The 12,110-nt window shown below is 43.6% G+C and overlaps 1 protein-coding gene across 1 annotated transcript in view; it reads right to left on the bottom strand.

Moving 5' to 3' along the window:
- The window catches only part of SDK1 (sidekick cell adhesion molecule 1), a 381,963-nt gene that overhangs the window by 58,529 nt on the left and 311,324 nt on the right, over positions 1–12,110 (bottom strand). The window contains exons 28-29 of the mRNA XM_082292298.1: positions 11,035–11,133; positions 2,455–2,649 (exon numbers count right to left, since the gene is read on the bottom strand). Coding sequence (XP_082148424.1) covers positions 2,455–2,649; positions 11,035–11,133 — 294 coding nt within the window. The remainder of the gene's footprint in view (positions 1–2,454; positions 2,650–11,034; positions 11,134–12,110) is intronic.

Here is a 12,110-nt window from a genome sequence, read left to right as displayed (position 1 = left end):
AATGTAAGGCTTGACTCTGACAGGCCACATGACTCTAGGGACTACTTTTAATTTCTTGCTACATTTAAATTTTTTGACTCAGTTCTGCCCTGAACACTGGTGTTGATTATTCTGAAGTGTAGACTCAAAGCACTGCAGCAGAGCCTCTGGAGAATACAGCCACAATATCACTTGGGTTCTATAAATCACAGACATCATTGCAAAATATAAAGATTTATACTGGGATTAACCAAGGAATTTACAAGGGCAAGAGTGACCAGTTTTGCTAATTGTCAAGGGAATTTTTGTGTCTGCCTACCTTAGTATCAAGGACTATGAGGATATTAAATACACCTTTATTAACAGGAATTAAATATCTTCATTCTAGAATATTTATTGTCATGTATACAAGTTTCAGGTCAATTTCTTTTTAGCAGGATAGCTGCACTGGATAAATTTCTTTATCATCCCCTTTTATCATTCTTGCTGATGTGAGAAAACACATTGTTGTCTCTACACTTTATATGAGATCAGTAAACTCGTGGTTCCAAAGCACGTTGAGACCCAGCAGAGCTGTCCATCAGAAAGAGAACGGGATCGTGTTACACTATGATTTGGGTACCCAAGATAACCCTAAAGCACTGATAGCAACAAGGGGTCATTGTTCCCACATCAGAGCTGGGAGTTCTGCCTTGAGCTATTGTGCATCCTTGTGCACAGTCTGGGGAATCTGAGCACATTCTATTGAGCAGGAGAAGCTCTGAGCTTTGAGAATTCACATTTTTTGGCATGGTGGGTTTTTTTTTTGAAGCTTCTACATGTCAGGCTTTGAACCTCCCCTTTGACAGCAATCAGACAGGGGCAGGAGAAACCTTGAGCTGATAAATCTCTTTGATGGACAGTATCTTTAGCAGAGGCACTTCCAGTTTCCTGATACATCTCCAGAGGTTCTTTCTCTGAGGACTGCACTGTTATGCACTGGGAAGTCTGCACACGACCTTCAGAGCTTTGCCAGAGGAAATTTTAAACCCAACCAAACAGGCCAGGAGTAGTTGAAATGCACTTCATGAGCTCTTGCTGGTGGTAGCTGAACATCAGACCAACTTCCTCTCTTCTAAGAAGTGTTAGAGGAAAATAATAAGGAAGACATTGTGGGCAAATACAATGGGAAATCCTTACTCTTGCATTAAATGATGTGCAAGGTGTAGAAAGGACTTCAAACAAATGATTGTTTATCAGACACATTTTAGGAATTAAAACTAAATATCATTGGTTGCATTATAGTGCAAAACTTGGGCAAGAACTAAGAGCAGGCCCACAAGCACATGCAGAAGTTCTAACAACAGTTGAAAGATGTCTGTGGAGGTCTGGCCTGGTGACCTGCTGGAGTGTGCTCCTCTCTGAACTGAGACTTTTACGAGTCACAGAAATTGTACGGTTCTAGTTTTAGAGGGAGAATTTTTCTTAAAAAATATGAGTATCCAGACAGCACAATGGGTCATAGCAGCAGGTGGCACAAACGCCAGTGGTTCTGGTAGAGTTACCCTGGCTTGTTTTGATTTTGCCAGCTCAAGAGACCAGATACATGCTCTGCATTGGAACATGGCCTATGTGCAAGACCAGGAGAAAACCCACACTCTTGTTTTCCACCAACATATTCACCAATATATCCTCTTTTAGCTCTGAATTTAAAAAAAAATTAAAAATCTTCATGCACAAGTAGAAACTGCAAATTTTCTAACTGCAGCTCTACAGATCAGTTCTAAAACTGGAGAAATGAGCAGTTACTTGAGCCAAAGCATTTAAAACAAGCAGTGAAGCAGAGCAGAACCTGCAATACCTTACATGTCTTTCACATTTTGTTCCATTTGGTATCATTTACACACACATATAAACGCCACCTTCAAGCAGATTCCCTTCAGAACAGAATTTGCCTGGAGAGTCAGGATGCAAACAACCATTTTGTGGCTGATGCAAGAAGCAGAAAAAGTCTGGGCAATCCAGATGCAAAGGCTCTGCTCGAGCGTGTGGCAGCGAAAGGCCAGAGTAATTACAAACACATTAGGTCAGGGCTGAGGCACAATGGAGGAGCCATGGAGAAATTCTGCAACACCACTGCCTCTCATTCTGTGTTCCCTAATCAATATAATTCATCCATCACTTACTTTCTTAAGATTGCAATCTTTCTAGAAAACGAGAGAGCTGAAAAAAACCCCATCTAACTGCAAAAGGAGGCTGCATATGGCCAATATAGCAGCTGATGGAAAAATCAATTCCAACAGCCCGTCAGGTTAGAAGAACTGTGTCTCATAAAAGTCTGCCTTGCTTTCTCAAATCATGATGTTGCTATGGACTGGGGCAGGTTTACGGGGTGAGAAGGAAGAGGTGTAGCCTGCTATTGAAATCCCCCTAAGTGCAGCGCAGGCTCCAGGGCAGGCACAGAAATTCCCTGAACCCATGGCTTGCCAGCATTACCTCGTTTTTCAGTGGTGATCACCGTGGCTTCCAGGGGCTCCCCCCAGCCCTGCCTGGTCTTGGCAGATGTCCTGAAGATGTAGGCTGACTCTGGGCTCAGGTCTGTAGCTGTGAACTGCCGGACTGTGGAGCCAACCTCCACAGTGGTGAACTTGTTGGGGCTGCTGCTGGCCAGGCGGTAGGCGACCTGGTACCCTGCAAGAGAGGAGAAAAGGCTCAGCTGGCTTCTCTAGCAGGGACAAAAGAGCACCAGCACTATTAGTTTATCCTAATTACATGCTTATCTAGAGTCGGGAGGAAATAATTTACTGCCTTTGGTGTTATAAAGTTCTGCTCTTGGCAGTGCCACACACCTTACAAGGGAAATCACACACGCACAAGGGTCTGCTGGATACAACTGCCATGAAACTGAGTTTACTTTCCATCCTTTAGACCAACAAGATGCAAAACCAGTTTAATCTTTCCTGGCATACTGGTACCTTTTAGAAAAGCAAAGGAACAGAGTTGGTGCAATGTGTCACCTGATTGAGGCAGTTCAAGGCAATGCTCCAGTTCCAGCTTTCCAACCCACGCTCACAGGTTGGTTGTTCTGCCCTTTCCCAGTTTCATCACTGGCTCAAATTCAAATTTCTTCAGCTGCAGCTCCAGCAGCTGGATTGCCCAAACCATGCAGCCTTCACACTGCTCCAATCAAGGCTTGCTCCTCCTTTCTGCACGTGCTTTTCCCTCAGCAGCGAGTGCCAGGACTGCCAATAAAGCCATCCTTCTCCTGTCATTCAGCATCGCTGCCCTTGCCCAGAGCCTGAGGAAGGAGCCTGCAAACTCTGTGGTCCTGCTTCATCCATGCGGGTCTCAATAATCAATTTTGCTGATGCCTGTAAGTGATAACCCCCGTTCCAGCCTGCCTGACAATCAGGAGCTCACAGTTTAGCCTGGGTTATTAATGATTCCACTGTGCAAAGAGGGCTTCCAGGGTTCTTACGCACCACTAGTGACAACTGTCCCCCAAAGAGGGTCTGCCAAATGTTCAAATCCATTCTGTAAACCCAGCAATTCAATCAGGCTCTCACTTCTGGAGCTCAGTGGTAACTTCCAGTCCAGCAGCTGACTTCCAAAATCAATTAATAGCAGAACTGATGTGGGGTTTTATTGCCCGAGCTGAATGTATGATTAAACGCTCCATGGAGTTACACAGGGCAGAGGGCAGCCAACAAATCCAAATCAAACCAGCTGAAAACAAAACAGTCATGGCACAGTTCTGCCAACCTTCTGCTCACCCTCTGAATGACAAAAAGGGTCTGCAGCACCTGAGCCATCTCTTTCTCATGGAATTAATATCCCAGCTAGAGTCTGAACTCCCACCACATCTTGGCTGTAACAAGACCAAGGGAAGCCAAACCTGGCGTGGTTCATTTGGGAAGGTCAGTGCATGAAATCTGAGTGGCTGATCTTACCTATGGCTATTAGAGAAAACCCAATGACATTTATTTCTCACTGTAAATATGCACCAATTGCCACATTCCCACTCACAGAAAAGGCCTGGAGTTCCTGCAGTCCCTGGAATCGATGCCACTCGCATGTGGCAAACAGCGTCAAAACCAGTGGAATTTAATTGGGATACAGATGGTATTAATTTTGTTGTGCTGACTCTCACAGTGCCACTGACGATTTTCAGTGGGTTTCCTTGTCCTTTCTTCTCTGGCCACTGCTTGGAGACATGGGGCAACAGCCATGGCTGCAGCTCCAGGAGCGACTCATGGCTTCAGCCACAGCTCCCGCAGGCTGTGGTTGGTTTATTCCTACACCAACATTTCCACAGCTGGGTGGACAGATTTAGACTTCTTCAAAGGTTGGGAATAATGTCCTGTGAGGAGTGCCTGGGGACTTTGGGCTTGTCTAGTCTGGAGGCTGAGGGGCAAACTCACTGCTCTCTGCAGCTCCCTGAGGAGGGGATGTGGAGAGGGAGGTGCTGATCTACCAGGGTGGTAAAACACTGGCACAGAGAGGTGGTGGCTGCCCCATCCTTGGAAGTATTCAAGGTCAGGTTGGACAGGGCTCTGAACAACCTTTTTTAATTGAAAATTGTCCCTGCCCATGTCAGGAAGGTTGGACCGGATAGCTTTTAAAGATTGCTGCTAACCCAAGCTATCCTGGTCCTACGATCTCCCTGGGACTGAGTGATAAGACATGTGGGAATGGTTCAAAGCTGCTTCAGCCAAGGTTCAGACAGCACATGAGGAAGAATTTATTTACAGAGAGGGTGGTCAAACCCTGGAATTGCCTTCCTGGAGAGGTGGGCAATGCCCCAAGCCTGTGTGTAAGAGCCATTTGGATGAAGCCCTTAATAATGCTGTAACTTGGTCAGCAGTGAACTGGCTGGGCAGCTGGACTTCATGATTTTTGTAGATCCTTTCCAAATGGAGTAGTCTGTTCTGTTCTATTATATTCTATTCAATTAAAAAGTGTCCTGAATTTTCAGTGCTCCTGAGTGTGCTTAGATCCCAGCAAAGTCTTGGGGTCTTCCACTTTAAACATTTCATTTTTTCACCTGCAAATTATCTCCTTTTATCCATGGGACTAGTTCTTCCATTACTGGTCCAATATATTTCAACAAAATATTTCTGTACCTTTAATGCTGCAATATTTTGATCTTTTTTAGAAGTCCACAGAAAGACAGAGAGCAATGGGGAGAAGGAACTGATATATATGATCTTTTTTGTTTATACTGATGTGAAGAACGTGGGAGTGAAAAGCCCAGTGCAGGATCTTAACAAGGAGGAAAAACAGTCAAAGAAAAGCACTGGGGAAATTTTTACAGAAGCAGGGAAGATGAAGGAAAAAGCAACTAAGATGGCTAAAGCAGCTCGATAAAGGGACATAAGACGTAAAGAATAAGACCTGGAGGGAAACGGAGAATATTAAAAGAATAGAAAAGTTGATTTATCTAGTTATTAAAAGATAAGTATGATATCTGGGACATATCCTTGTCGAGTAATTTCCTCTCTTTTCTAAACCTTTGTAAAATATGAAGTGTAGTTAAAATGGAAGGGGGGAATAGAAAGATAACTATTTACTGCTAAATGGCGACACTCATGCTGGAAAGCAATTACAAACATGCCCAGATTAGGCAAAGGAACACATACATATCTAGGCCATTACAATATCTTACATAAGAGTGGGTCTGTGGCTAGTGAAAAACTAATTTAGCCATGAGAAAGAGGAAATCACTTGTCACAGCCTGTCTCTGTGACAGGCTCTGCAAACTCCTTTTCCGTGCATCCCTCTGAAAAACAGCACCAGCTCTCACTGTCCTGTCCCACATCTGCCGTGTTGGCTGAAAGTCTGGGGGAATATCTGTTTTCCTGAGTTTACACAACCAGAGCCATCACCTTAACAGGTTTCCTAAGAAACTCAAAACTTCCATGGGTCTGATTCCAAGGCAAATATTCAACCCTTACACCTGAACTCAGCCTGCTCTTATTGCTACCTACAACCCACCTGAAAGACAGCCAGTACTTCATTTTGATCCCCTATATCTCCGGTTGGACAGTTTGGGACAATGAGGATACAGACTGCCATAAAAAGCATGACTTTTACTTTCTCTGAGTGGCACAGAAGACTCAGTACTTAAACTACAGCTTGGATAATAACTAGGGCTAATGCAAGATCAAAAAGATAAAATTATTAAGTTGATGAATTTCAGCAACAAGGGATAGGAGAAGAAAGGAAATGTTAAGTGAAATCAAACGAGGCAAATCAATAGAGGTAAATGGAAAGTGTTCAAAGAGAAATTAATGTATGCTCAAGGGCTGTAACATGCAATTGCTGCAGTGGAGGAATGAGCAGCTTCCTTTCCTTACTAGATTATGACAGTTAGATGTTGCAGATATCTTAGGGAAAAAAAAATTAAAAAATTGAAGGTTATGAATGAAAGTATAACCTTTAAAAAGTGATCAGAGCAAACTTTTTGGGGAAAGGAGTATCTTACAGAATGTGAAGTAGCTGGATGGTCAATAAGAATTCATGTTATTTTCTTAATTTTTTCCCTGTATAGCTTTAGATCCTGAACCTCTTCTGCTGTTAGAAGTCCTGCCACTACCAGGCCAAAACAGCATACAAAATCCCCTGACAGATCAAGTCTTCATGAGTTTATTTATTCATTAAAACTAGGCTTATTTTTCACTTTAACATCTTTTTGAGCATTTTTGGCACAAGTGCAAGCAGTTCCATGAGCTGCACACTTTCCAAACTCAGTAAATGGCAGCAGCCCGAGCTGCCTGTTAAACGTTAGGTCACCGCAACGCAACCGCTGGATTCCCCAAAGCAAACAGGCAGGAGGAGGGTGACAACACTCCATGAATATCAAAAAGCTTTCAAGCTCATCACCATACAAAGCCCTTCAAGAAGTGACAGCACCCGTTGGTGCAGGCCATGGTGCAGCAGAGATACAAACACTTATTAATTTGTCACAGAACTCGGGGAGAGCCGAGCGATACCGCGAGGTTACGCTCCGCGCGGCGGAGCAGCAATCCAGTTTGTTGATTTTCCTGCTTATCTGTTTTAGGGCCAGCGGGTGTGCAAATGCAGCCCGGGATCAAAATAGGAATTTGCAAACATGGATTACATCCAATTTTGCTTCTAATTCTCGGTGGAGTTCTTACACTTTTTTTTTGCAATAAGCTCCAGGTAAATGCTAAATATGAGGATACCGTGAGGAATACTAACCAGGGCCTGGAAGGATGTGGGTTAAGCTCTCATTTTCAGGGGGAGCTCATAGCTTGAAGTGCACATATGCACATTAATGCCTCATTTATCTTTAATAGTATTTAAAGGAACTATGTGGGTGCTGGCTGGACTGAGTGCAGAGAGGAAGAGAGAGTGAAGCCTCAGATGGTTGGCGTAACATTCCCAGGAGGAAAAAGGGAAATATCTAGCAGTCTTGCATGGTAAAATATTTAAACAAACAAACAAGTGGTTTTCCCTCTTGGTGCCTGCCAGTATTTCATCCTGCTAATCTCTCTCTGAAATGCTAGAACATGTTTTTATATAGATTACAAAAATGTTAGCTGCAAAGGTGCATGTATACTCAGAGAACAAGGCAGACAGAGCAGGAACATTAGTTCAAAGGCTCTGAATATAAGTTGCTCTTGCAAAGCAAGTGGTTTTTCTTTTGAGCCCCGTGAGTGAATAGAAGGGCAGCGCACAAAATTACGTTCACTTATTTTTCCCAAGGACGCCACTTTGGTGCACTTGATCAGGGGGTTACAGTGCTGTTTTGGAGGTTCATTATAGTAATAAGATGTAAAAACTGTATGGGGAAAAAAAAAAAAAACAAAACTCCCAAAATTTGCAACCTTTCCTTAGAACGCTACACATTGTTTCTTTATCTATTTTTGATGCACCTCTTAGGAAAAATCACAGAAGAACCCAGCATAAGCAATTTTCTCTTTTTCTCTCTTTGGAAGCTAACTACTTCCTCCAGGAACCTCAGTATTTCTACCATTGGAAAAATAAAAGAGTGAGAACTGTTGAATAAAGACAATGGACTTCAAAGACGTGGATGGGGGGACTGGCAGGTAACATCCCCCTGGGAAAGAATTCTAAGGGAAAAAGGAATCCAGGTTAGCTGACCATTTTAAGAGACAAATAAAAATGGTACAACTATCCCAGTGCAGACAAAAGATGTTAAGAAGCCAATATGTTTGCATTCAGAGCTCACTAATGACCTGAAAATCAAAAGTGAATTGGACAAAAAGTTGAAACAGGACACAGCTCCAAGGGAGTGTATAAATAGACAGCACAGGCACGTAGGGACAAAATCAGAATGGCCAAAGAGCAAAGTGAGTTATCACCCGAAGAGCAGCAGAGGCAATATGAAAGATTTCATAAATACGTTAGAAATCTGAAAGAGAGGAGGAGGACAGGTCAGCCAGCAGGAAGAAAAAATGAGCACAAGACAGGTGAGGCAGAAAGGGAAGGAAGGCTGATTCCTCCATTGCTTTGTTTTCACACACAACGAGAAGTCGGTGCTGACAAGATCCTCCACACAAATTAAAAGCGACAACAATGTAAGTAGGGAGGTAGGCTGGAATAGAGAACAGGTTAACGAAGATTTAGTTAAGCTGGATGTAATCAGGTCAGAAAGGCCTGATAAAATTTGCCCTGCAGAGATGGAGCCATCTCTGAATAATTAGCCATTCTCTTCTAGGACTTGTGGACGACAGGTGACATCCCAGAACAATACAAAAGGGCAAACAGAGTACACTGTCTTTTAAAAGGAGGCAAGACAGGCTAAAGGAATTATGGACAAATCAAACTAAAGCTCAATACACAGAAAGACTGTGGAAAAAAAATATGAGTCAATATACAAGCATCCACGAGGATAATAACGTGCCAAGGAGCAGCCAATATCTGTTTGATTGGAGCAAATAATAAATATCAAATAATCTGTTTTCCATTTTGACAGTATAATTGGCCAGGTGGGAAGAGTAGATATGATCCACATTGACTTTGAGTAAGGCTTTAATATGGTTGCACACAGTCCCACCAAAAGCAAATAGAATAATAGAATGTGAGAAAAATACCACACATTTTGAGATGAACACTTAAAAAAAATAAAGTCAAAATGCTGTTATCAGTGATTTCCTAACAACCTGGGAGGACATAGTAAGCTCTCATGAGACCTCATGAATGAGTCTGGTCCTGTTTAATTCGTTCATTAATGACCTGGCTGATGGAATTGCCAATCTGCTTGCAAACTCCAGAAATGAAACCAAGCTGTGCACACTTTAGAGGACACGAGTGTCATTTAAAGAGATCTGGGTAATGAAGAGAGATGGTCTGGAATCAGTGAGACGAAATTCAATAAAGGCATCTGCAAATTATCACACTTAAAGAGAAAAAGCTTAACGTACTTGTAAAAGGAGGACTGGCTGACCTGGAAGTGTGCTGTGGGAAAGGGCAGGAATGAACAGTGGGACATAAACCAAGTTAGTTACACCATCAGTGTAGTCAAGGACTGTATGGTGTTTACTGGGATGTCTTACTGGGCATGGGCTGTGAGAGACACTGGAAACAACAGTGTACATGATAAACATGCCAAAGATTCACTCTTCCCCTTTCCTTCCAACCCTGCCTTTGTTTGATTTTATCATCACCATAATGGCAATGAGCAAGAACCCGATGAGGAGGGGATGCACTGCACAAAGCACTCTGCAAAGACAAAATAAAGGAAAGTTCCTACTCCACTGAGCTTGCAGCAACTCCTGCAAATGAGGCCGACAAAGTGCAGCAATGTGAGAAGCTGGAACACAGTTGGGGGAACAAAATGTCTTTTGTGCTTTCTCATCATTCCTATCAAATGATTTTTTTCTCTCCTTAACCACATCCTGCGACTCAAATCTCAATCTCTGCTCAGAGCAAGTTCTAGGACACACAGTTTCTTAAAAAAAGCAACAAATCAAACCCACAAGACAACCTGGAAGCCAAGCTTCCTTGAGCTGCAGAGAAACTCTGCGTGGATCCATCTCTGGCAGCTCACCGCTGCCAAGCCTCACACAGACTCCTCCTCGTGCTCAGAAAATCCTGCAGCGTCTGCCTTTGGATGCTGTTTGATGATTTTCCTGTGTCTTCAGATGCCAGGATCACTTTGGTAAACTACACACCTGAGCAAACACTTGGAGATCTTGACTTAAGATTTAAGTTTAATGCAGGACTAGGTCTGTATTTAAAGCAACACCACCTCTGCAGGAGCACTTGAAGCAGGCACCCTCCAGCCAGCAAGGAAGGCTTTAGGAAATATCGGTAAAAGCCTACAGGTGAGCATGAACGACAGCAGTGAAATTAGAAGCAGAAAGGCCTGGCAGGCTGAGTACTAGACAAAACCAAAAGCTTTTGCTTCTGTTCTCAGAATTGAGACACAAATCTTTACTCACCAGCCAGAACTACTGTGAAATGTGTTCAGCATCAGCAGAGAACACAAAATTGCTTAGTAACTACAAGCTACGTTAATTTTAGAGGCAGCAATGGATTCTTATATTGTAGAAGTCTTGATGTTTTAAGTACAATAGTGGCTGGTGCACATATTGCAAAGGCAACCCAAGAGTTATGAGAACGGGAAGGTTTTCTACAAATTCCTGTTGTGTCTTGCTGCTTCTCTTTCACTTGATGAAAGGTCAAACAGGATTTAACTCCTTATGACTTGTCAGACATATTATCCAAAGGAAGCAATAAAACAGAAGCACACGTGAAACTGAAACTTTGGGCATGTCTGGCAAAGGTGGGAAAAACCCAGGTCTCCAGGCAGTTTTCCCAACAGTCAGTCAAAACAGGTTACCAAATGCAGATGGGAAGAGAGATGACATTCAGTCACAATGCCTTGAGTGACACCTAATTCTGGCTCAGGAGAACCCACAACATGGAGCCATGCAGACTTGTCCCCTCACCATAGCCCCCCAGCTGACAGCAGCACATTTTCTTTTCTTCAGCTTTATGTGCAAGGCACAGGAAAACCCAACAGCTGTAGCTTGCTTTGGTCTCCATCCATCCACTCCCAGCCCAGGGTTTGCTGCTCCATCTTACCCAGAATAATTCCATTGGGCTCCTCCGGTGGCTGCCAAACGATCCGCACGGACGTCAGCCTCACCTCGGGGAACACCAGCCTCACGGGGGGCCCGGGGGCTGCAAGGGAACACAGAGATCATGGCAGCAAGGGCTGCACAGCAGGGGCATCACAAGTGCTCAGCTCACCCTGTACAGAATTACAGCCCAAGATGTAGCTCTCCAATAATGATGGGATGAGCCTGTGCGTGTGCATAATATACATTTATTCTGAGGAATCTGTCCATGGATAAAGGCCTCCAACACCCTCAGACACCAAACAGCACAGACCAGAGCACCCTACAGTGGTTTTTGACTGTACCAGGAGCTCTGAGCTCTGTAGGATTTTTCTCGCTGCAGCATCACCACTGGTGTAGCTGAGAACACATTACGAAGCAAGACACCAGGCTGCTTTTACAGAGAATTATATAGCTTAATCCACTTCATACCTGTTGGAATTCGATAATATCCCCTCTCTGTGTCATCAGCACCAGCTTTGAACTGCTTCCTGACTTTACATCTGCATCTTAAACACTGAGGTGTGAGCAGGAGAACCCGAGGTAGGTGAGAGGCGCATTAACACAGACAGCACTGACCAGCCCAGGTTCACGAGGTGAGGAGATGCTAATTCATGCATTACCATCCATGAATTTTCCCCTTCAGCACAAATTCCACCTGCATTACTCCTGGTGATACTTTTAATTAAGTTGAGCCCAGAGGAGACACAACATATTTATGTCAGGGGTATGGAGATGGAAGAACAATTTGTTTCATTTGCCAACATGCACTTAAGGAGGGAACTGCTATAATGGGGTTATCCAAAACAAACAGTTTTAAGTATTTCTCATTACAGACTGATATGTACATTTCACTGAGTGCTTTTTCTCTCCCTGCAGAGTTCTGCTAACAGTAATTTTCCTTATTTTTCCTTTCAAAGAAAAGCCAGGTCCCCACACAGGGAGTATGCTGAGAAAAAGGCTAAGAAAATGTCAGGGAGTTGTTGTCCCCGTTCCTGACCCCACATGCTCCCACTCCTTCCTTCCCTGCACTGCATGGAA

The sequence above is a fragment of the Coloeus monedula genome, assembly GCF_965178545.1.
Source record: "Coloeus monedula genome assembly, chromosome: 16".
NCBI classification, from domain to species: Eukaryota; Metazoa; Chordata; class Aves; order Passeriformes; family Corvidae; genus Coloeus; species Coloeus monedula.
Note: the sequence above shows the minus strand (reverse complement) of the source record. Positions and strands in the feature narration are given on the sequence as shown.